The 24,525-nt window shown below is 61.6% G+C and overlaps 1 protein-coding gene across 4 annotated transcripts; it reads left to right on the top strand.

Annotated features, from left to right (window-relative positions):
- Positions 1 to 6,531: 6,531 nt before the first annotated feature.
- Positions 6,532 to 23,249, top strand: ANTXRL (ANTXR like). Of its 4 annotated transcripts, XM_038534592.1 has the most exons (13): positions 6,532 to 6,551; positions 7,521 to 7,600; positions 7,692 to 7,761; positions 7,885 to 7,965; positions 8,053 to 8,113; positions 13,078 to 13,176; positions 14,146 to 14,215; positions 14,738 to 14,828; positions 16,293 to 16,475; positions 17,705 to 17,743; positions 18,751 to 18,837; positions 19,562 to 19,639; positions 22,369 to 23,249. In XM_038534592.1, the coding sequence occupies exons 3-13, from the start codon at positions 7,741 to 7,743 to the stop codon at positions 22,576 to 22,578; spliced, it is 1,020 nt and encodes a 339-aa protein (XP_038390520.1). In that variant the 5' UTR covers positions 6,532 to 6,551; positions 7,521 to 7,600; positions 7,692 to 7,740; the 3' UTR covers positions 22,579 to 23,249. The 4 variants fall into 4 exon arrangements, with proteins under 4 accessions (XP_038390520.1, XP_038390521.1, XP_038390522.1 ...); XM_038534593.1 differs by lacking the exon at positions 17,705 to 17,743; XM_038534594.1 differs by lacking the exons at positions 6,532 to 6,551; positions 13,078 to 13,176 and having other exon boundaries at positions 7,515 to 7,600.
- The last annotated feature ends 1,276 nt before the right edge of the window (positions 23,250 to 24,525 follow it).

The following is a 24,525-nucleotide window of genomic DNA, read 5'->3' as shown; positions in this document are numbered from 1 at the left end:
CTCCCTTGTGGAAATAAACCCTAAATCCTACTTGGTCATGGAATATAAGTCTTTTAACATGCTGCTAAATTTAGTTTGCTAGATTTTTTGTTGAGGACTTTTGCATCCATGCTCATATGGGATATTGATCTGTACTTGTAGTATTAGTCTGGCTTTGATATTAGAGTAAATGCAGGCATCATAGAATGAGACTGGAGGAGTTTGGGAGGGATTGGTGTTAACTCTTCATTAAATATTTGGTCACATTAACTTATGAAAAACCAGCTAGTCCTAGGCTTTTCTCTTTTGGGAGATTTGTGATTACTGATTCAATCTCTTTACTGAGTCTATTCAGGTCGATAGGTCTATTCAGATTTTATGCTTCTTCATGTTTCTGTTTGGGCAGGTTGTGTGTTTCTAGGAATTCATCCATTTGCTCTAGGTTATCTAATATGTTGATATATAATTATTAAGAGTAGTTTATGACTTTATTTCTGGGGTAGCAGTTGCAAGTCTCCTCTTTTCATCCTAATTTAATTTACTTCAGCACCTTATTATTTTGTTTCTTCTGCTAACTTTGGGCTTCATCTGTTCTTTTTATCCCCAGTTCCTTGACAGGTAAAGTAAAATATTTTGATATTTTGCTAATTCCTTAATATTTGCATTTCTCATTGTACATTTTCCTCTCAGAACTGCTTCTGCAGCATTCTATAGGTTTCGCTGTTTGTTTCCATTTCCATTAGCTTTAAGGGTTCACTTTTCCCCATTTGGTGTTTTTTCACATTCTTATCTTCCTTGACCCATTGGCCATGCAAAAGTATGTTTAATTTCCACATATATGTAGATTTTCCAAGTTTCCTCTTGTTTTTTATTTCATGTCATTGGAAAAGATAGCTGCTATGATTTAAATCTTCTTTAAGTTTGCTAGGACTTGTTTTGTGTCCTATCATAGGATCTATCCTGGAGAATAATCTGTGTGGACTTGCAAAGGATGTGCATTCTGCAACAGTTGAATAAAATGTTCTAATATGTCTTTTAAAGCCATTTGGCCATAGTGTGGTTCAATTCCAAAGTTTCTTTGTGGATTTTTTGTCTAGATGATCTATCCATTGCTAGAACTGAGGTATTAAAGTTGCCTGCTATCATTGTAGTGTTCTCTTTTCCCCCTTCAGATCTGTTAGTATTACTTAACATATTTAGCTGCTTATATGTTGGGTACATATATACTTATGATTTTTATACACTTTTTACATATTGACCCTTTTATCATTATATAACTTTCTTTGACTCTGTTACCATTTTTGGCTTAAAGTCTATTTTGTCTGATATAACTATACAGTTTGTTTGGTTTCCACTTGCATAGAGTATCTTCAATCCCTTTACATTGAGCATAAATGTGTCTTTAAAGCTGAATGAGTGCCTGGTAGGCAGCAATTAGCTGGGCCTTGTTTTTTTATCTGAAATTCTAGATTTTTCTTCTGGGATTAAGACCCTGCTTCTAATACCATGCTAGTACTGATGCTGTTTTTTGCTGTTTGAGGTTTACTCATTCTCTATTAAGTTCTTTCAAGAGAATTTAGCTTTCTTAAAGCTGAGCTCCCTTGTGTAATTATTCCTGATGCCTTCCATTCTCCCAGTAATTTATATCACTAGGGTGTTTTGTCCTCAAGCTTCAAAGACAGAGATTCGTCAAATGTCTGCTGATCTTCTGCATCTCATTTAAGAGTGAGACAGGAGAACATGATTGGAGTTCTGTGTGCTGGAAGCCCACACAATTGCTGTTCCATACTGCCTCCTTCCTAGGGATCTGTGGGTCTCTGTAGAATTTTCCAGTGCCCAGGAGCACTCATGTTGAGCTATATTCTAGAGTCTAAGCCTTTCTTCAAAATCATCACAAATTGGAAACTTCTCTGGAGTGAGTTGAAGACCTTTGTTTCCTATCAATCTTCTTTGGAAAATCCTCTTCACTCAGGGGGAAAACAGGAGAGAAAAGTAATGAGGAGAGTAGACAGGGTTGCCATTAATTAAGGAAATTGCCTTTCACTTTAGCATGAAAGCTTCTGAAAGAAAGTCTGCATTGTGTGTTGTCAGAGCCTAGTACTTTCCTACGCGGCAGTTGTCCACCTCAACCAGCGTCATCCTGACCTGCCTAGTGCAATGAGTAGAGCATGGGTTTTGAAGCTAGATATGGGTTGATGGATCTGAACTATTGAAATCATGGCAAATGCCATGACCTGTGAGTCTCACCTGGAAAGTGGGAATACTGCCGGTATCATAGAGTTGTTCTGGAATTGGAAACCATGGATGTAAAGGGCCTGGTATATACATGCTCCATGAATGACAATCCTGACATAATTAGAAACATCTATCTTTAGTTTCCTTACCATCTACTGACAGTTTTAGATGTAGCCTAGAGGAAGCAGGAGGAATGACAGAAAGGAAAAGCCAGGAGCATTTTGTGGAGATGTGGTGCCAAAGGCCTCTGCTTCCCACCCAATCACACACACCTTCAAGGGGCAGGAGAAGGGCAGACACCTGGGAGACAATGAACAACCAAGAGAGCCAGTCAATCAAAATTGGCTTTGACAACCAATGCACCCTCCTTCATTTGTCCAACAGCCCCCGCTGAGCATGACCAAACATCCTGGTTTGCCACCAGAAGTCCCTCATCCTTGGAAGTCCCTCAGTCCCAAGTACACAGGTGTCACTAGACAACCTTCCCAGGACTCACACTGATGAAAGTCACCCCTGAGGTCACTGAGGGTGTGTGGCAGGCATCAACCACGTCGGTGAGGAGCTTGCTAAAGGGCCTGCCCGAAGCCAGAGAAGGCAGAAACTATTCCTACATGACAGATAGAACTCCTCTCTCTGACTCATGTTTCTTCATTTTCAGGTCAGGCAGTGTGGACAACAACTGGATGGACATTTACAACCTTGTGGAAGATTTGGTCAATAAGTTTCAAAAGTATGGCTTCTCTGTGTTAATAGGGTGTTCTCTTCTGCCAGACCCAGTACGGAGCCTGTTTAGACTCGGTGGGCATGGGAGTCCCTCTAGCTGGGAACACAGAGCCCAAAGTGAAGTTCTGAAGCAGGAAAGGCCACATCACAGTGATTCCAAGGGTCTCAGCAGCTTTATGTGGCTTCTGCCTGAGAGTCAGGCCATCTTATAGGGACACAGTAATATGCCCTGAGGACCAAACGGATTAGGAAACAGGCAAACAAGTAGCATGGTAATTAAACAGCTGGTGTCAGGGACAAAAAAAAAAAAAAAAAGGCAAAGACTGTATATGATGAGCTTAAGGGAAAAGGAAAAATTTTAATTCAGGATGGCTTCCCAGAAGATGTGGCAATGTTAAGTAGGTTTCCATGGGTGGGAAAGACAGAGGGACAGGAACCATCAAGGAGACTTCTTAGGGAGCGAAGGGTCTGTTTGGCTGCAGAGTAGGGTTACCTCAAGGGAGGGCTAGGAGATGAGGCTGGGCATGTCAGCTTGGAGCTACGGCCATTACAGCTCATAATGCCAGGCCATGGGGCCTAGATTTCCTGCTATGAGCACTAAGGAGCTACAGATGATTCTTGTTTAAGGGTCTGACATGATCAAGTTGTGCAAGAAGAAAAATCCAACAAAAGTGGGTAAAATGAGTGGGAACAAGAGCCAGAGCAGTAGGGAGCTCAGCTAGGGACCTATGGTACCAATTTAGCCCAGGATAATGAGGGTCAGCAGACCAGAAGACAATAGCCAGGAGCAGGAAAGGAAGGGAATATAGATGAATGGCTGCCAAAAGGGAAAATCATTTCTTTGAAAGAAGAGTTGGGGTGAGGAAGGCAGGCAAGGAAGGAAGGACAGTGAAGTTCCAAAGAATGTTACAGAAAAAAGGCCAGGTGGGAGCTCCTCCTGTGGGCGTGTGTAGATGTTGGTCTGTCTCCTTGTGCATGCAGCTATCTGTGTGAGCACCCACGTGGGCATGTGTGTGCACACACATGCACACAGAGAGACAGGCAGACAGACAGACAGTCATTACTGGGGTGTTGCGAGTGTAAGGGTGGATCCAGATGCTCCTCCGGCACACTCTTCCAGAAAAGCTAGATGTCTTACAGGCCTCTGAATTCCTCACTAAAGTTATAGGAAGGTCTGGTGTTTGGGAAATCGGCTCCAAAGGAGTAGAGTTAGGGTGGGGACAGGGGAACTGTTATGTGCCCCCTCCCTGATTACTCACTGACATCATGCTGAGCTTGTTACTACGACTTCTCAAAAGCACGTGCTTTCTCCCCAGCCCAAATGTGCGGATTTCCTTCGTCACTTACTCCACAGATGGCCACACGCTCCTGAAACTTACGTCAGATAAGTAAGTGATACTCTGACCCCCAAGGCAGGCCAGTGGGTGAGACTACAAGAAAACGCCAGGGAACTAGTGGGATCCCTGAAACCGCAGTGGGGAGCCCACTGGAGTGCAGGCTGGGCTGGCCTGGGCTCCCCTAACTGTGCACCCCGACCCCCAGCTCTGGCTCGCCAGCCCTCTCTGACCCCTGGCTGTTCTCACATTGGCCAACCTGGGCCACTAGGTCATTTCTACTCCCTAAGCTCTGCCTTTCACCTGTCCTGAGTCCTTCTCTCTGCATTCTTACGTGTTCTCGGAACAGGCTAGCTGTGAGGACTCCCCAAAATGTATGGAGCAGGTGTGGGGTTCCTTTACTAACAGTCACCTGCATTTAGTACCTGCTATTACGTGTCACTCTCTGCCCTGAGCCAGTGGGGTCACCAGTGAGACGAAGTCATAACCAGGGAGGAAAAAATGAGCAGCATCAAGGTACTGATGGTCTCAGTGAAGGGGATCTTGGTTCCTCAGTGGGTCTGAGACAAGGAAGCCCATGAGTGGGTCCTGAACACCAGGCCTGAGGAAGGCATGACCTGCCCACATCCTAGATGGGCCACGATGGGCCCAGCAGTTTGCCCAAAAGCCTGAAAGTGGGAAAGATATAAAGCTTTTGAGTAGCTGGTGAAGGGAGCGGAAATTCTCGAGGCACACAAATTACTAGAACCCAATTCAGAGGCTGAAGTACTATACAAGGTTTAGTAAACAAGCACCCTTAGGGCTGGATGTGGCGGTCCTGGGGGCCCAGCAGCCCTGTCAGCACCATGGAGAAAAGCCAAACAGCAAAGGGGCTAGGAAGCCTCAGGGTTGCTGGCAGGAGGGTGACCATAGGGCAGAGATGGAGTGGCCCCAGGGCTGAGATGGGTATTAAAGAGGAAGAGGGACCCCAAGGACACAGAACCTGGGGCCCCTTCCATGCGCAGTGCTGGGAGCAGGGCTGGAGAGACAGTGCTCCCTGGAGGGAGCCTATTGGGCAAGAACAACACCTGGCCTGGGGCTCATGGGCCAGACACTGGGAAGAGCGGAGAGTTCCCCGTCCTTGGGGGCATAACCTTCGAGCACGGGGTGAGCAAGGAGCGGGGAGAGGGCTCTGCTGGGCAGCCAGCACCTGAATCGGCCCCCACTGGCCATGGCTCCCAGGCCTCACAACCCGGGCGGGGCTGGGGCTCTCAGCACATCTCCAGTCCCCACAGTGAGAAGCCTTCTTGGGGCGCACACAGTCCTCGCCTTACTGGGCCAGTTCAGCTGGTCACCGGGGATTGGCTGGAACCTAAGCCTCCAGCCCATCCTGTGCCCAGTCCCACCTCTGAAACCTGCCTTAGCAGCAGCTGCCTGACCAGAGGCCAGCCACAGCCTGGAGTCACTGCTCTTCCACCTGCAGGGACAGCCCTCAGGGCCACTTCCCCAGCACTAGGCCTTTTCTTCAAAAGCACATGAACTCAGGAGCCCTAGTGCTCTCACTAAGCAGCTTGCAATCCAGAAAGGGAAGGGACCGAGTCCACGTCACGGGTCCGTGGCAGGGGAAGACAGGGCAGGGCACGAGTAACAGTCAGCAAGATGACTGTCCCCAAACTCAGCCTCACCTGTTAGAGGATAGTGTGCCTTCTCGGGCACCTGGTGGGTTCTAGCAGCCCAGCCAGTCATCCCGTGAGTGCAGATTCCCAGTGGCAGGCCTGTGAGTGTGCCCCACATTCACCACGGGCAGGCAGGGCCGGGCCAGGGGGGTGCCTGAGAGAGTAAGGAGTGCAGGGAAAGCCAGATCATGGCCATGAACCAGCAGAGTAGCATCCCTCCAGCTGTTCACCAGATGGAGAAGAGAAGAGGCCTGAGCAGGGCCTGTCAGTGTCAAGAGCAGAAGATCATGACCAGACTACTAGGCCTGTGTCCTTTTTCAGCCAGACAGGTCTACACAGGGCCAACGGCTCCGGGATGGCTTGAGGCCACCTGAAATCATACCTCAAGCCCTTTTCTGATCTTTCAGAAATAAAATCCGCGATGGTCTTGCTGAGCTCCAGAACGTAGTGCCTACGGGAGCCACACACATGCAGGAAGGATTCATAAAGGTACCAGATCCTGGGGTCTGAGGGCCTGTGCTTCGTGGCGTCCTTACAGCATTCCTGGATCCTCTCACTGGCCTCCCCCAACGCCGCTTTGTTTCCTTGCAGGTAAACGAGCAGATCGAAGAGGCAAACTCTGGAGGTGAGCTGCCCGGTGACTTCACTGTGGGCAGGTGTGGGGACAGAGCCAGGCCCGGGCCAGCGAGGTCTGAGGCGGCCCTCATGGGCCCCTTCCCAGCACTGAGCCACGGAGCAGGGTGCTGTCCTCTCTGGGCCCCGGCTTTCTCCCCTGTGCAGCAAGGATGGAAACCCCCCCCCCCCCAGAACGCCCTGGGACCGGGCACATACCTCCTCAGTTCTTGGTAACCGTGAGGTGCGTGACCTACCCTTGGCTTCCTCGCCAAGAAAGGAGGAACCGGGGGACCTGGAGCAGACAAAATTCCAGTTTTTGAAAAAAAGTGCTGGGTTTCCCTCTTGCTGCCCACACTATGTGATCACATCTCTGGCCCTAGTCCCTTTTCCCTTCAGTTCCTTCCCCTTGACACATGTTGTCCCGTGACTGTGTCTCCAACACTGGACGAGGCCGCGCTCCGCCCAGAACTGTGTTCATCTGGACTGTGGGGTGGCAGCCCTTGCCAGGAAAGGAGGGCCTGGTGGGGAAAGGCGCTGAGCTGGCGGGGACCCCGCAGCCCAGGAGTGGACCCCTGGGCCTGCAGACCCGGCAAGGACTTCCCTCAGGTGCTGCCCCAAGCTGGAGCCGGAGCCAGGGCCAGGCTTCCCACTGCGCTGCGGGCATCTGGTACAGTCGAGTCTGGTTGTCCGTCCCTTTGCTCACCTGAGAGGCTGACGCCTGTCCAGGGACGTGGCTGGGGTCACCGTGCAGGCCACGGTTGCACGTCTGGTCACGGCGCCGGTTCAGGAGGCAGGGCCAGGGAAGGGCTGAGTGTTGCCCCGGGTCACACAGGTCCTGGCTGCAGCCTCCTGTCCCTCCGGGCGTCCTGCTGGCGGGCCCCTGGGGCGGCCTCTGGGCTGCAGGACTGGGGGGGCGGGGCAGCCTGTGGGGTCGCCCCGGGGGCCTCGCTGACCAGGATGCCCCCTGCCGCCTCCGCAGGCAAGAAGTTTCCGAGCATGATCATCGCCCTGACGGACGGGACCCTGATGCCGGAGCCCTACGAGGAGACCAAGATAGAGGTGAGCCCGCCCGGCCCGCCCCGCGCCCCGCTCGCGCCCCGCCCCGCTCGCGCCCCGCCGAGACCTGTGCTCAGCGCTTCCTTCCCATCAGGCCGAGAATTCCCGGCAACTCGGGGGCAACGATTTACTCCATCGGTGTAATGGACTATCGCAGGGACCAGGTAACCGCGCGGGGCCGCGGCGCCCGTGACCGGGCAGGGCGGATGGGGGGCAGAGGCCGGCGTGGGGGGGCGCCCCCGGGGCGGGGACCCCTGCGCCCTGCAGCCCCGGCCGCTGTGTCGCAGCTGCTGAGCATCGCGGACAGCCCGGATCACGTGTTCGGGGTGGACAACGGCTTCAAGGGGCTACAAGACATCGTGGAGCCCGTGAGTGCGGGACGAGCGAGGGGAGGGGAGGGGGGCCCGGGGCGCGGCCCGCGGCCCCTCACCAGCCGCCCCCTCTCTCTCTTGCAGCTCACAGCTAAGTCTTGTATTGAAATCACAAATTTGGAGCCTTCCACTTTCTGTGCCGGACGTAAGAGCTGCAGCCACAAGCCCGGGGGGTGCGGTGCACGCGGGGCGTGCGAGGCGTGTAGGACGTGTGCGTGCGGAGCGTGCAAGGCATGCTGTGCTTGCAAGGCGTGCTGTGCGTGGGGACGTGCTGTGCGTGGCGGCGTGCTGTGCGTGCTGTGCGCGTAGGACGTGTGCGTGCGGTGCGTGCTGTGCGTGTAGGACGTGTGCGTGCGGGGCGTGCCGTGCCTGCAGGACGCGTGTGTGCGGTGCGTGCCGTGCGTGCAGGGCGTGTGGTGTGCGCAGGCCGTGTGGCGCGTGCTGCACATGTGGAGGGTGATGTGCGTGCTGCGCGTGTGGGGCGTGCTGCGTGTGCAGGGCGTGCAGGGTGTGCGGTGCGTGCGGGGCGTGCTGCGCGTGCGGGGCGTGCGTGGTGTGCGGGGCGTGCAGGGTGTGCGGGGCGTGCGGGGCGTGCTGCGCGTGCGGGGCGCGCGGGGCGTGCAGGGTGTGCTGTGCGTGCGGGGCGTGCTGTCCGTCGTGTGCGTGCAGGGCGCGCGGGACGGTGGCTGAGCGCCGGGCGTGAGGAGGCGTGTCCGCGCGGCGTGCGCACCGAGGACTGTCACGCAGGTACGTGTTTAAGTGTGTGTTTGGTGTGTGACGCGATGCGCGTGCGGCCGCGTGAGCTTAGGCCCTGCGGGGCCCCCACGCGCGTCCTGACGCGGCCGCCTCGGGGAGTTGCCCTGGCGAGGCGCTGAGATCTCGGGCGAGCGGCGGGGAGGGAGCAGGCGTGGAAGAGTCGCGCGCACGACGGCCCACGGGTGGGGCCCGGGCACCCGCGACCCCGCACCCGCACCCTCCGAGCGCCGCTGAGGGGCCGCGTGCCCGCGCCCGCGCTCCCGCCTCGGCCCCGCCCCCGCCCGGGCTTCGCGGCGCTCCGGGCCGACCTCCGGCGGGCTGTGGGGACTGCGGCGCCGGCTCCGCCCCTCCCCCCGCGGCGCCCGCGCTCGGGCCCCGTGCGTCACCCCGGGTCGGCCGCGGGCGCATCGGGCCCCCTGGCGGGCCGCCCCGAGGGAGGAGGGGGGCCGAGCAGCCCCGGTGCCAGCCTTGTGGTGACGGCCGCGCGGCGAGCGGAGCGACCAGAGCGACCCGAGCGCTGACGGGGCCCGACGGCGCCCCCCCCCCCCCCCCCCCCCCCCCCGCTCCTGCGCGCCGCGCCGGCCTCCGGGCGATCCTGAGGGGGGGCGTCCTGCCGCCGGCGACAGCACGCGGCCGTCCCAGCGCCTCACTGCCCGGCGGCCGCTCCCGGACGCCCCGCCCCCACCTGGGCCGCCCCGTCAGTCGTCGCGACCCCGCCGCGTCCCCGCGCCCTCACAGCGCAGCTCCGCGTTTCCCGCTCCGACCTCGAGGCTGTGGCCGCCCTGAGGCCGCTGCCGCCCGGCCTGACGCCCCGGAGGCCGAGCCCGGCAGGACCCCGGACCCCGACCCACGGAAGGCCGCCCTCCGACCCGCGGCCTCGGAGTCCGTCAGCGCGCCACGGAGCCCGGGCCCGGCCGTCGTAGCCCCGCGGGAGCCCGGGCGGGCGCCGAGGCCTCCAGGCCGGATCCAGCCCGCCGTCCGCACCGCCCCGCCCGCGAGTCTGCGGCCCCGACCCCGCAGGGCCCGCGCGGTGGCACCAGGCCGCCCTCCGGAGCGCAGCCCCCGCCTCCGAGGCCTCGGAGCGCCCCTCAGACCCCTTGCGGGGCAGCCCTGGCTCCCGCACGGAGTGGTCCCGTGGATGCCTGTGGTGCCAACACGGTGTTGGGACGTCCTGTTGGCTTTGGGATCCTCGGCACAGTGGCTGGGAGAGTCCTCCCCCTGGGCGTGTGCGGGGTGCGCTTGGGCTTTCTCCCTCCCTGAGGCCGAAGTCGCTGGCACCCAGTCCCTCCTTGTCCTGCAGGGGACTGGCCCCGAGCAAGGGTGTCAAGCAGCCCAGCAGCAGGGCCCATCCAGGGCGGCACCTGGGAGGACACAGGGCAGAGGAGGCTCTCCTCTGAGATCCAGTGGGCAGGTCCTGAGGGCAGCGGGGGACCCTCGGGGTGGAGCGGGTGCAGGCTGTGAGGGCAGGAGGAACCTGGAGGGAGGACGCAGGCCCCGCTGTGGGGTCAGGGACACCCCTGCAGCCAGTGTGCTCAGCTGCTGTCCCCCCACTGCCCTGTGAGGAGGCTCCCCAAGGCGCAGCCCTGCTGCGGCCCACAGATCCTCCCAGAGGCAGTGATGACGGACGTGCACGCAGCTGTCCCAGCCTGCATCTCAGGGCTGTCCGTCCATGAACGGGATCCTGCGGGACGCAACCTCCTGTGGCTGTCGCACACATTCCGTCATGCAGATGGAGCTCACGTCATTCATCCGCGTCCCTGCTCGGTGTCCCGACTGTCTCCCACCTGTGGTTACGGCAGGCGGCGAACACCTTGCGGCTCAAGCTCTGAGGATAGGGCCGAGCAGCCCCCAGGTCCACCCAAGGCGGTCACTCCCCTTAGGGCTCTCGTCAGGGCCTGGTGGGCGGGTTGCTGTCCCAACTGCTCGGCTGCCTGCGGCCTCCTCAGGGGAGCTGCGCGTCTCTGCAGCTCCTCTCCTCGGGCGCCTCCTGCCCCAAGAGAAAGCGCTCATCCTGGGGGGTCAGCCTCCCTGCCAGGGCCACGGGGCCTCGAGCCACCGAGCAGTGCAGCAGCCCCAGGGGGATCCGGCTCCCACAGGCCGCGAGGGTCCCAACTGGGCTCTTCTGTCTTCGCGGTCCCGTTCCTGGTGGAGGACTGGGGAGGCTGCGGGGGCAGGAGCAGCCCCCACACAGAGGGAATCCCTTGACTGTCGCGTCCTTTTCTGCTCAAAATCTGGAACCTCACCCTCCCTCCGTTCCATGCACCGAGTCTTCCTAGAGTGACAGGACCCTGTGAGAGCGCCACCGCCTGGGCATAGGTGGCGCGGCTGCAGAGCTGGGGTGACGACTGTGCAGGGCTCCCAGGGCTGCAGGGCACACACCGTAGGAAGGGGGCACCCGGGCAGACGGTGGGCAGCGTGCAAGCTCCCCGAGGGGCGCAGGCCCTGGGGGTCCCGGGCCGTCGGCAGCCCTACCCTCAGCAGCCACCCCCACCTCCTCCATCACATGGTGCCACAAGCACACTGGCCCACCTTCCCCAGGAGGCTGCCAGTAGCCAGGTCCCCTCAGGGCCCTGAGGCTCAGGACTCCCAGCTGTGGAGCTGAGGACCCTGTCGGGGATCAGAGGGAGCTCCTCCCTGCAGAGGCTGCGGGGGAGCAGCTCAGACCTGGAACAGGGGCACAGGGGGCGCAGGTGGGAGCTGCACTGGGCCCCTGAGATCCTCCCCGGAGCGCAGGGGAAGCCACCTGCCCTTTGTTGGCCTCGGCTCGTCCCCGTAACTTGGCGAGTGACGCCGAGCTCGTGGGACCTGGAAGACGAAGGGAAGTGGATGTGGGCCCACAGGAGATGCTCAGCTAGTGTGTGGTGCGGTTTGGGCTGCACGCCGTGGTCCACGCCTCAGGCTGGCACGGAGCTGCCCACGTCTGCTTCCTTGTGCTCGCTCACTGGGCAGGAAACCTCTGCTCTCTGTTTCTTCCTCTGGAGCTCAGCGTCCCCACACGCTGCCGCCCGATTTCCCCTCTCTGCCCACGTCTAAGCACATGGGGGTGTGAGCGTGCCTGTTGGCCTTGCAGGGAGAGAACGTGCCAGAATGCAGCTTGTAAATGAGGCTTCTGTGGGCTGAGGGCGGCAGCCGTGCCCAGGTGGCCTAGCTGGGCGGGCCAGAGGGTTCACAGGGGACAAGCCCAAGCGCTTCCGTGGCCCCACAGGGCCTGTGTCGCGAGGAAGGGGCCTGACAGGTGAACAGTGAGCACACAGCCTGGCGCCGTCGGGCTCAGCAGCGGCGCAGTGTGGGCTCCGAGTGGGGGACAGGACGTATCCCTGAGGGACATCCAGCCCGGCCCGCACGGCCGGTTCCCTCAGCGGTCCTTGGGGGCCAGCTGGCGCCATGAGCAGACCGCAGGACGGCTGTGTCACAGTAAACCCCACGTGATGGGCCGCGGGCAGGGTTCTGCCTAAGGGGGGCGCTGGCCCCCGGGGAGCCCCCAGGCTGAAGCGGAGCAAGGCAGACCCTGGGATGGCAAGTGTTCCCGTGGTCCCAGAAGCAGCTCCTCTGGGACGTTCACCCCTGAACTTGGAAGCAGGGCGGGGAGGTGGGGGGAGGCCTGAAGTCCGGGCAGCAGGCAGACGACTCGGAACCCCGCCCTGGTCCTCGGGCGGCACAAAGCCCAGAGGCCAGCGGCCCTGCAAGGCCCTGCTGGTGTGCAGCCTGGGGAGTCACCGAGCGAGGGCAGAGTGAATCGCGGGGACGTACTGGGCCTGCTGGGAGCTGTGGCCAAGGTGGGGGCTGACCGCCCGGGGCTCCCCAGAAACCCCTCCGTCACCTGCTGGTTCCGGACCAGGCCCTAAGCGGCCCTTTCTGGCCTCCCTGCTTTTGGCTTCAGCCCTGGGGGCTGCTGGCGACCCCAGTATGTCGTGCGTCCACATGGAGGGGAAGCACTTCCCTAACCCCAGGTGGGGGGGTGAGGGTCCTTGTGGCCTGGGGGGCGGGGGCGCAGGGGAAGTGTAATCCTCAACAGACTTCCAGAACTGCGGCTGAGACAGGACTTCTCTGTCCCCAGTGGATTCCTCTGTGGGGTCCCAGATCATAGCATAAGCAGAGGAGGCTGGGAGCCTTTAATGGGCTCCAAGGGTCAAGGGTGAGTGTGAGTCCCCCAGGAACCTGGGGCTCCCTCGGTGCTCAGAGTGGACCTTGGTGGCACCAGGTGAGAATCCGGCCCCGGGGAGAAAACACATCTTGTTTGGGCTTCTGTGCTTATTCACAGACACCCCTCAGTTCCACCTGGGGGTCGTGTGTTATGTGAGCCGAGGACCTTCAGTCCCACCTCGCCCAGAGGTTTGATCGTTGACTTTACAGAAAACTATGAACTGATGGTTTCTGGAAGAGGCTTTAATAATGCAAGGAACCCGGAGGAAGTTATTTGTAGATTCATTTTCACGGATAAGAAATTCTATGGTAAGCAGCCCCCTTGGTGCCTGCACGTGACACATGCCCACCCCCCCCCCTGGGGGCTGCCTCCCCCCGGGCTGCCCTCCCCCAGCCGCCAGGCCTCCGGAGCCCTACTGCCCTCTCACTGTGGACATGGTGAGCATAGGGCTGTGTGTGTAGTGCCAGGGTCCCCTGCTGGGAACCTGGCCACCTGGACCCGAAGCTGGGCGGTCAGCCCCCAGCAGCACCACAGCCTCCTGGAGCAGGGCTTCACCCCTGCCAGGGGGCTCTGGCTGCCACCCATGCCCAGAGCTGCGCGCCCCTCCTGCCCGGAGCGGCAAGGACCCCAGGCCCAGGGCTCCCTCGGGGCCAGGTGCACGGGGCTTCCCAGGAGGGTCTGCAGGGTCCCGGGGTTGAGAGAGGGCGCCAGCTGCCAGGCCCTGGCCCCGGGATCCTGGTGCTGGCTGGGTGGCCTGAGGAAGCCACGAGCGGTAGGCAGATGTGCCCTCAGCGTGGAGGGCGAGTGGCCCTCCCCAGAGGTGGGGCTGGGGCCCCCGTGTGTGCTGCCCAGCTCCCCCAGTTAGCCCCCCCCCCCCGTGGCCATTGGACCCCAGTATATGGTATTCAGGGCCCTCTAGTCAAGCCAGAGCTGCCTCCGGCTGGCACGTCATTGCAGGTCGGCGTCTCCATGGGGTCAGCCTCCCCTTCCCCTCTTGGGGCCTCCCAGGGCTTCTTGCTGTGGCAGAACTTGTCATTCTGCACTTGTCACTCTTTTGTTCTTGCTTATCTCACAGTCCCTCTCTCTCCAGGCCCTCCCAGGCGAGGTCCTTGGGAGCGAGCCCTTTCCCTTCCAACCGGAGCACTGCCTGGGGCCTGGTGCACCAGGGGGAGGGGGGGGAAGGGCAGGAAGAGAGCCGGTGTGTGCGCCAGAGAGTGAGCTCTGGGAGGAGGGGGACAGCCGCAACCACTGAGTGTTCCTTCCTGATTCTCTCGTAGATAAAAAAGCGACCACTATGGATGACACCACCGTGATGTGCCCAGGAGTAACAATAGACAATCCAGATGAGTAAGTACTCAAGTGGGCCTCACCATCGTTGCCCTGAAGTAGGTGGAGGGTGGAGGCCCCTCTGGAGGCAGCACGTGTCCCTGTCCTGAGGCTCAGGGCCTCCCCCACACTGTCTTGTTGGTCACATGACCTGCTCAGGGATCTGCTGTGCCCCGGCCTCCCCTGAGGAGCGCAGATACAAGACTGATGCGCCCAGGGACCATACCCCTGCTCCACACAGCTGTTTGCAGCTAAGCCAACAATTGTGTAAACGGAGAGGAATCAGGTGACACCAGGCCACTACCTCTGGAGACTTAGTGCATGGCCTCGAGGGCATCAGACCCCACACAGGGCTCCTCATGCCTGGTCAGGGTTCACTGTATGGGTTGACCCCCACTTCCCCTGCCAGGTGCTCCCCGGGGACCCCAATGCCTAACGACCAAAGTCACTACACTGAGAGGAGCTGTGGGCCGTGGTTTGGGCCCAAGTGCAAGAACTGTCTCTCTGGGTTGCTCGTCACTTTCCGAAATTTCTGTTCTTTAGGGTGGTCTTCGTTGAAGTTAGCCTGAATAACGGCATCAACTTCATCAAGAGCAATGCTAACATCACCAGCAAGAACTGTGTGACTGCCAGGGTAAGTAAGGCTGCAGCCTCTCTCCTGGGCTGTTCAGAGGGCCGCGCTGCAGGAGCACACACCCGGGGAGTCAGCAGGGCTCATGACCGAGGACCTGGGGGAGTGGCTGGTGCAGGCCCCCTGGGGCCCCCAGCGCTTCGGTCAGCAAGCTGTCTCCACACTCAGGCTGGAGCTGCCCTAGAGCGCCCCTCGAGAGCTCCCCACGCGCACCCCCTCTGCAGGCCCTGCAGACATTCTGTGAGCCAAGGGTCCTGGGGGCACAGGAAGGGGACGGTCAGAGCTCCGAGCAGACTCTAGAGGTGGTGCTGAGGCTGTGACACATGCTTGCCCCCCCCCCCCCCCCCCGGTCACCTGCCCCGGCCCAGGCTAGTGCCAGGGAGCTCGGGGCCCCACCCTGCATCCTGGCTGGGCGCTGTGTGTGAGGGGCCGAGTCCAGGACCTGGGGGACACTGGGGCACTGCAGGCCCAGGCCCCAGGCAGAGGTCTGCGGGGGGGCCAGCCGCGGGCCTGTGCAGCCCGGGTGTGTTTCCAGGGCGTGTGGGCAGCTGCTGACAGCCCCAAGCCCAGGCCCGCGTGGGGCACCCCTGGTCGTTTGGCAGAGGGCCTCAGCGTCCCCCGCCTCTGCGGCTTTCTCATGTTCCTCTGCGCCACCTGTCCTGACCTCTGAAGACCCCTGCTGTCCTGCCACGGGGGGAAGCCCCAGGGCTGCGTGGAGGGCCGGGGGCTCTGCTCAGGGACAGGCCCATGGAAAGGAAGGTGCCGCTCCAGGTGCCCGCTCCTCAGAGCGGCAGGTCATGTGGGCACAGGGGCAGGGCAGTGGGACGTGGTCGACAGTGTCAGTGGGGAAGACCGTCCCTGGGAGGAGGGCGGCCGTGCCCTATTGCCACCACAAAGCATCCAGTGCTGGTCCGGGAGGGTCCCGGCAGTGCCAACAGGCCCCTGACTGAGTCTGCACAGTGCCCGCACCTGCCCCTCAGAGCAACCCGCCCCCAGAGCCCGCCCTCGGCAGGCACATGCCCCGGGGACTCAGGAGGAGCCACAGTTCCCCGCAGCCCCACAGGCCCGACCCTGCCTCCCCTCAGCCGCCCCATCCCTGGGGCTCAGACGCACTCCCCACTCGCTCCCTGGCCCTGGGAAAGCAGACCACTTGGCTCCGGGCAGGGCCACGCCGCCGTCAGCCGAGGCACGCAGGGAGTACTGTCCTTGTCACAGCACAGAGGCCCTGGATCCCCTGTCAGGCTGCGGGGCCCAGCCTCTGAGCGGGGCCAGCGGGGCCATCTGTGGCTCAGGGCTGCCAGGGTGCCTCAGGGTCCAGCCCAGCCTCCTGGTGCTCTGTGCTCTCTGCAGGTGGGGAAACTTGAGGCCAGTGGGGCAGGCAGGCGGGAGGTGACTGCAGGGTACAGGGCTTGCGCCCCCAAGCCAATCACACCCACCCCGGGCCTCTGACACCTGTGCTGTCTGTAGGATGTGCCGGTGGAAGTGCCAACTGGTATTCCTCCAATACCAACTCCGCACATCGATCTTCCCACTACGCCTGCCACCTCAAATATGCCAAATGTCAATCCTCTGTGCCTGGCTCTGCTCCTGCTGGCCCTGCTTTTACTGCCATTCCTTATCTGGTGCTGCTGGCGACATTGCTGCAAAAAGGTGAGTGTCATCTGGGACACAAGGCCATCTCCTGGGACAATGCCAACAGCTCGAGGACTCAGCCCCTCACCCCTACCCCCACCCCGAGATCCGCCCATGGGCAGGTTCCCATCAGCTCCCAGGTCATCACATGAGCATACGGAGGCACAGACTCGCTTCTATGCCAAAGCAGAGACTCCGCCCCCATCTAAGGCTCCACCTGCCTCCTGCGTGTCTCTGCAAGTGCCTGTGAGCTGCCCTGGCTGCTGGCCACTGCAGGGCCCGGGCCCCAGGGAGGCCTCCCAGCAGCCCGGCTTCGGGAGGACTCGGGCCCCAAGCTCCAGAGGAGGCCTCTGGTGCTGAGGGAAAGGGCCGGGTCCTACGGGAGGCACTGAGGGCCCCGAGGGGGGTCTTGCTGGCCAAGAGGATCCCTGGCCTCTGAGGCACTGAGCCCCGGACACCCACGGCGTCTCTGCCTGCGTCCCCCGGGTCCGGCCCGTCTTCCTCAGCCATCACTAAGGGCCAGGGTGCGGGCCCCGTGCTGGGCACCCGAGACAGGACTGCAGCTGCTACCGGCCGGGCCCCCAGGAGCTCACCGCCTGGTGTCTGCCCTGCTATTGGTACCTGGGGCTGGAGGGCAAAAAGGTCACCTGCAGGGGTGTGGCAAGCAGAGCCCCAGCAGAGGACAGGCAGTGGCCCCAGGGGGGAGCGGGGCAGACACCTGGCTGCTGGGTTTGCTTGCCAGGCCCGGGGCCTGAGCAGGTGCAAGGGGAGAAGCAGCAGAGGGAGGCGAGGACAGAGCACAGCAGCAGGACAAGGCGTCCGTTCCCCTGCTGCGAGGGGTGTGCGGGCACGGAGAGGGCGTGGGCGCTGCCATCCCACAGGGGAGGCCGGAGAGGAGGAGGGCTGCGGGTGGGAGGAGGGGGAGCAGGTGAGAGCTCCCATCTCCCGTTATGGACAAGCTGCTGACCTAACCACTGGCTGGTTTCCTCTGCGGGGAAGGACCAGGCGCCCAAGGGCGTGTCTCCCAGCCCAACCTCCAGCATGTCCCGCCCCCTGATGCCCGGGGAGCCTGAGGCTCAGGGCGGTGCAGCGGCTGGGCCGAGACCCGCAGGCACGGGGTGGCAGAGGGCTTCCCGGAGCCCCCTGCTGTGCCCCCCCCCCCCCCGGCTGCTGAGCAGGGCTCCTGTGTGACATGGAGCCGGCCCCGCACGCCCCCAGCCCGCGCTCCTGTCTCTTTGACATTCCAGCCTTGCAAGGAGCTACCAGCAGTGCAGATAATACAAAGGGTAAGTCTGCCGTTGGGCCTGATGGTCAGCGTGCCCGGCACCCACGCCGACCTCTGCCCAGGGGCTCCTGCTGCCTGTGGGACCCTGCGCCCCGGCCCCACCACCTCCCAGCTACCTGTAGAGAGGGCAGCAGAGGGGGCCTGGGGAGGACTCGAGGACCCTAGCCCTTCCCCAGTCAGCGGCGTGGCTGCTCCAGGGCCTGCGCCCCGAACCCACACTGGAGGTAGTCTGCAGCAGCAGGCACAGTGACCCAAAGAAACGGGGCTTTGTCACTTCCCCACAGACAACGTGGGGCACTGCTGCCCCAGGTCTCATGTGAGTTTTTGGGAAAAGAGCCTCTGGCCTCAGGACCAGATCCCCACTTCGGCTCTGGTATATGTCTGGCTGCATTTCTTTGATCTCCATCCCTGTCCCCTGGCAGGAGAGGGGCTTGGCTGGGGTTGGACGTCAGGGACCGCAGGTGGGAGGTTGGAGGGTGTGTTACCTGGCATCCAGCTGTGAGGCAGGCCCCGCCCAGGTGAGCACAGAGCAGGGGCAGGGGAACAGGTGGCGGATCCCCAGGCAGGGGCCCAGGCCAGCCCCAGGAGAAGTAGTTGGGTGGGGACACCGCGTCCTGAGCAGGGCACCTGAGCCTCTGAGCTGGTAGGACACAGGCCTCCCTGCCCGGGGTGGTTCAAGGACAGGGTGGTGTCACCTGCTGAGAATGGAGCTGCCTGGGTCAGGTGGGTGCAGCCCGGTGCCCTGCACGTGCCCCCAACAGCCCTCCGCACCCACAGGCCCGAGTAGGCTTCACCAAGGGCAGCAGAAGCCGTGTCTGCAAACCAAAGCAGTTTGCTTGTTGCCCCGTTGAGAACACTGTCATCTGCAGGCTGCTGCTCGTTGGTCCTTGCAGGCTCCCTCACCCCGTTTTGAGTGACGAGTGTTTGACAGGTGCTGGGGCAACAGATGCCCTGTGTCTGCACCAGAAAGCTGCTGACCAAGGGGTAAAATGTGCGTTCTTCTCCTAGGAGCCCATGGGCAGATGTGTACAACCACCTTGCCCCACATTTATTGTCCCTTGTGCTTGCCAAGGAGGTGGGATGAGACGGATAGAGGTAAGAGGGGCTCTGGGGAGGGTGCTGTGACCCCCAGGCTACGCTGAGGGATGGGGCACAGCCAGGTCATGCATCCCATGAACCGTGGTTTTGAGGGAGACGCACTTTGTCACTTTCTGGGCACTGACCTGATCCTTTGCACCAGAAAGGGCACTTTCTGGGCACTGACCTGATCCCTTGCACCAGAGGGCAAAGGGCGTCGCGATCCTGGGGCCCAGGGTCCCCCTTTGGGCAGCCCTGGGTTTGCAGATGCGGATGGCTGGCTGCAGCCCACCCCTATTAAAAGTACCCAGAAATGCCAGCGGCACCTGTGAGTGGGAGTCTGCTGCGCAGGGTGAGGACAGAGCTGACGACATTGTCCTCGGGGCTCAGTGATGTGGGGAGACCAGGGCCTCCAGGAGGTCGGGGCCTGAAGGAGAGGTCCTTACGCCGGGACCTGCCAGGGCCCCCCATCCTTGAGGGGCTCCCGGCCCTGCAGGGGGCCCTGAGCACAGGGCTGGGGAGGCCCGGGTGCGCAGGATGAGGGGCACGTGCTCCAGGTCCCAGGGTCGTCTGTGACAGGCAGCGACACGGGCCCCAGGCCCTGCCCCCCATGGGGGCTGCGAGGCGACCTCAGCGTGTGCCCATGGCCAGGGCGCTCCAGGGTGTCACGCCAGGGAGGCTCCACGCCTCTGCAGGGCACCCCATGCCTTGGAGCTCCCTCACGGCCACGTCTGCTTTTCAGGGCAAACTGGACACCTTGTGTGACTTTGTTCAGTGCTGCAATCAGATGCCGTTGCTGTGGTGTCAGCCCAGGAGCAAGGTGAGCGGGCCCAGGGGTGCTCCCACGGGCAGGGGCATGTTTGCTCTTTGCCCATGACAGCGGCACGCTGGGTCTGTGGCTTGGGGCCCGTGTCTGGGCATCTGCCGACACAGGAGAGGTGGTGCCCTTGAGCTGTCCAGGCCAGTGCCGGGCTCCGCACTGGGAGCTTCTGACTTTGAGTGAGGGACTCGGTGTGTTGGGCTGTGGAGGGGGAGGCAGGGCCCTGAATGACCTGGGTGCTCACAGCAGTCGGTGCTCCTACTCCTGTTACAACGTCCAGACAATAGAGAAGCTCGGGGAGCGTATGTGTGTCCACTGTGCAGTGTGTTAGATGTGCGAACAGTTCTCCGCATCAGTATCTTACTCTCAGAATAAGCTGATCACAGACCTCAGGATGAAACAGGGCTGGACACAGAGGGGCCTTATGATGCATCCACGGGGAGGAGCCTCCTGCCACTGTGCCTTGGGGGCTCCCCAGGGAGGGGCGTGTGAGGACGCTGGGCAGGGCTCTACCCCTGCAGGCAGGCTGACCTTGACCCCTGTGCAGCCAGGGGCTGTGCGAGGGTCTCCAGCGATCACTGGGATGGTGATGCCAGTGGCTCCCCCGACCACATCCACAGCTCACAAGGTCGCACGCACACAGGCCGGAGCCTGTGCGGGGAGAGATGTGCATTCCTCGTGCAGCAGCAGCAAGCGCAGTGTGGAGCCGGTGCTCCAGAGCACCAGCCGTGGGGACTAGCAAGAGTGGCCTTTTGGGGGTCCCAGCGAGTCCCATGGCACTGAGCTAATGTAGGAAGTAGCTGGTCATTGCCGAGAGCAGCAAGTGGTCGGGAGGCAGAGAGGAAAGAGACCCCCCCTCACTGAGCCCCAGGCCACCTGCACCACCAATGCGAGGTCCCTGTGCCCTTCCGGGAGCCCCAGACCCCCGGGCCCCTCCTCCTCCCAGCCACCCAGGGATGGGCTTGGCGTAGGGGAGAGGATGGCCCTCGGCACAGGGTCCCCAGTCCTCTGATGAAGTCAGGTCCCACAGCAGTTCCTAGGTCTAAAATAATCTGTTCATGTTCTGGAGTAAATGAGCAGAAATAGAGGAGCTAGAAACACAAAAGATATCAATCTGTCCTCACAGCAGTGTACGAGGCACACATGTGACACAAGTGTCCTGACCTGTGATGAAAGCACAAGCTTTTATCACTGCTGGAGGAGGAGGTCTGAGAACTTGGCAGCCTAGACTCCATTGTAGCTCCACCCAGAGGACCTCACAGGCTTAGTTGTGCTTTAGTGGAATTGTGATGAGCGTGCTCAGGGAATTTGCTCAAACTGAGTTTAAGTTCACGTTAAAAAAAAAAAAAAAAGTTTCTTTTTAAGATTTTTAAAAATTTATTCATGAGAGAGGCAGAGACACATGCAGAGGGAGAAGCAGGTCCCCTGCTCTATATCAGGACCCCGGGGTCACACCCTGGGTCGAAGGCAGATGCTCAACCACTGAGCCCCCAGGTGCCCCAGTTTAGGAATTTCCTTTTTTTTTTTTTTTTTTTTTTTTTTTAGTTTAGGAATTTTTGATGTGACCCTGGGGCGGGGTGATGAGCGTCCCACCAGATGACTGAGGCCCTGCCCATGGGCCTGAGACAGACTGACCACAGCGTCACAAAGGGATGCAGCCGCAGTGCTCAGGGGCCATGGACCTGAGTGTCCCCCGTTTGGTTCCGGAATGTGGTGTATAACAGGCGCCATTTGGGAATGGGTGGGCGTGGGCGTGTGAGACGGAGAAGCAGGGACAGCGGCCCCGGTGTCCGCAGCTCAGGGCTGCTTGGGTGCGAGCTGGGAGCCTGGGGCTGGGAGCACAGCTTGAGGTGGGAGCTGGGGCCCCTGCCGGGGCCGTGATTGTGTGTGGACGGGCCTAGGGGCATGCAGAGCCTGTGGGTACTCAGGGAGGGGAGCGTGGACAGGCCACTGGGACACAGGTGGCCCAGGAGGAGGGATGGGGGCAGGGCAAGGCCCTGAAGCTGAGGAGCCCTGGGGGGGAGGAGGCGGGGCGGCCCGGATGGCCGGTGGCGGAGTAGAGGTGAAGTTGTGGATAAACAATCCAGCGACTTGCTGGACGCAGACAGTGGGGACTCCCCAGGGTGCTCACCGTGCTGCGGGCCATGTGGCCCGGGCGCTCTACGATGGGCAAGGAAAAGCAGGAACACTTGCTTAGAAAAGACCAAGTGTGTGTCCTTGAGGCTCTGTAGAGGCTGCCCAGGGAGTGACAGGCGGCCAAGCCCTCGGCCTCGCTGTCCTGCCGGGGGCGTCCCCGCGAGGGGTCCTGACCCCTCTGGGCCTGTCGTTGGCTCCACATCCTAGGGGGTGCACCGCTGGGCTGGAGGCGCCCCAGGTTCCTTACGACCTGAGCCCCAGGGCTTTGAGGTACGATGCTCTGGTTGTGTTGCTCCCTGGGAGGGAAAGCCTGGCTGTTCTGAAGGGCTTGTCGGGGTTCTTCCAAGCATCAGTTGGGGTCACAGCAGCCTGTGCCCTTCGTGACTCACCCGGCCCCCAGCCGACACTCCGGGTGAGCGAGCACAGGACAGGTTTACAGATGCACCCGGTGCACCCACCCCATGCGGGGACTGGGGGGACCAGCAGGGCCGCCCACACCCGTCCAGGCTATGGTATCAGGAGCATCGTGGCCCGGCCTGCAGGCAAGTGCGTTGACAGTGGCTGCTCAGTGACAGTGTCTCCTCTTCCTGCAGCGCCGGTGCTTCAACTTCAGCCTCCAGCCCTGCAGGCGCCTGCCCTGTGGCCCCAGGATCTGCCTCCCGGCCCCCCAGGAGTGCTTCCCCCTCAGCAGCTGCTGCTCTCGGTACCAGCCCACCCCCCGCATCTGCTCCCGGCTGCCCTCCAGGATGCTGCCCCCGCCCCGCGCCCTCTGCGGAACCGCTCTGTCACTCCCGCCCCCGTAGCCCAGCCTCCGACACACCAAACCCCCAAGATTATTAAGAGCCCTTTGTGCACTAAATTAGACACCTGTATTGAGTCTTGGTTTACAGTCAGCGGAGCTGGAATTAGTTGCTGTTCCGCACAAGCCTGTTGCCTGCAGAGCATCGCTCCGCTGTCTGTAGTGCTGCTGCGGGGACACGGCTCCCCCCGCCCCACGGCCTGTGACGCCGGGGGTGGGGGCCAGATCCTGCTCTTCGAAAAAAAAAAAAGCCCCCAATGTCTCTGAAATATGAATATGATGCTGTCTCCTTCTCTAACGTTATGCAGAGTTTGACTAGTCTCACCTCCTTCACGGCACGTTCCCAGGTAGCCGGGGTGGGTGTCCCATGCCCTGAATGTGCCCTAGACGGAGACCAGCACGGAAAGCTCTGCGGCTGCCAGGCGGCAACTCCTTGCAGACACCCTGAGGTGTCGCTGAGCCTGTAGAGCTGCCCCTGCCGTCCCACCAGTCCTCCTACCCCCTGTTGACAGGAGATGAAAGTCCCTCCGCCTTCACCCTCCCATCCTGGCTGGTCGTAGTTACGGTTCCGGGTGGAATTCCTGGAGATGAGTGTAGGTCACTATGTCAGGCTGGGGTTTGTAGTCTGTATGGGGTTGACGGTCATTCTTTAAGAAATAAAAGGTTTTCTGGTAAGGCTGGTGTGTGCGTGGGGGGTGGCCGTCAGGGCAGGCCCTGCGGAGCCCGAGACCCTGCAGCCGCGGCGGTGCCCCCCCACCATGGTCCCCGCCCCGCCTGGTGTGTGTCCGCTGCCCGGCAGGACAGGACAGAGCCGAGCAGCTCTCGCCACTTGGGGGCTCTGGCAGCGCGTCCGTTCCCCGCAGGCTGGTGTTGGGCTGCCCTGGGTACTGACGCCGGGCTCCGGGGGCTCCCGCACCTCGAGATGCAGGATGTGGACGCGGAGGCTTCAGCCCGCGGGGGGTGGGGGGGGGACCCCGACGGGGGGGAACCCCTGGGAGCGGGCTGCCCTCCTGGGGCGAGGACCCCTGGGGGCGGGGTGGGGCCGCCCAGGGATGGGGGCACCCAGGGGTGGGGATATCCTAGGGGCGGGGTGGGGACCCGGGGCGGGGTGGGAAGGGGGGGCGGGGTCTGCAGGCCACGCGCCCCTGAGCCCACAGTCGCGGCGTCCACGGCGGCCTGACTGCGGGGCCTCGGAGGCCCGGGGGGACGCCGGCCGCAGCCGCGGTGCGGGACACGCGGGGGGGCGCTGCGTGTGCGGACGGAGAGGGAATTAGAGCCACGGCGGGCCCGGGCCAAGGGCGGCCGCTCGGTTCTGCTGCCGGTGGGCAGCTGCGGTCGCGCGGACCGGGACCGGGATCAGGACCTCATGGAAGCCAGGCGCGCGTTCACGGTGGAGGACGCCAGCCTCGGCCTCGCGGCCGCGGGAACAAAGCCCGTCGGTGCCCGGTCGTCCCTGAGCGGACGGGGCCGCCCGGCCCGCGCCCTGAGCCCTGACCCTCGGGCCCTGAGCCCCTACCCCGCGCCCTGAGCCCCGCCCAGAGGGTCTCAACCCACCCCCCAACGGTGTGAGGCCCGCCTAGGGCGGCACCTGCCATGGCTCCCGGGGCTCCGCCCGCAGAAGCAAGGGTGACATTCTTCTTGTCTCCGAGCGAAGGATGCAAAGCTCAGACGTTCCCTGGATGACACTTGGGGTCACGGGCGCAGACCCCGTTGGCGCAGAGTGGACGTGCCTGCCTGGGCCCACGGAGGTGCCTCTGCAGCCAGGGGTCCCCGCGGCGCGGGCCTGTGGGAACGTGCCCCAGCCAGCTCCGCCCTCTGGCACTTGAGGCCGGGGCAGCCCGCCCGACGGCCTGGCACTGTGCGGGCTCCATCCCCGCGAGCCCCGCCGGCGCGGCGCGGGAGTGAGCGGAGCTGAGCCGGGCCGGCCGCCGCCTGCAGCTGTGCCTGGGCG

The sequence above is a fragment of the Canis lupus genome, chromosome 4, assembly GCF_011100685.1.
Source record: "Canis lupus familiaris isolate Mischka breed German Shepherd chromosome 4, alternate assembly UU_Cfam_GSD_1.0, whole genome shotgun sequence".
Taxonomy (NCBI): domain Eukaryota; kingdom Metazoa; phylum Chordata; class Mammalia; order Carnivora; family Canidae; genus Canis; species Canis lupus.
This window is presented reverse-complemented; position numbering and strand designations above follow the sequence as displayed.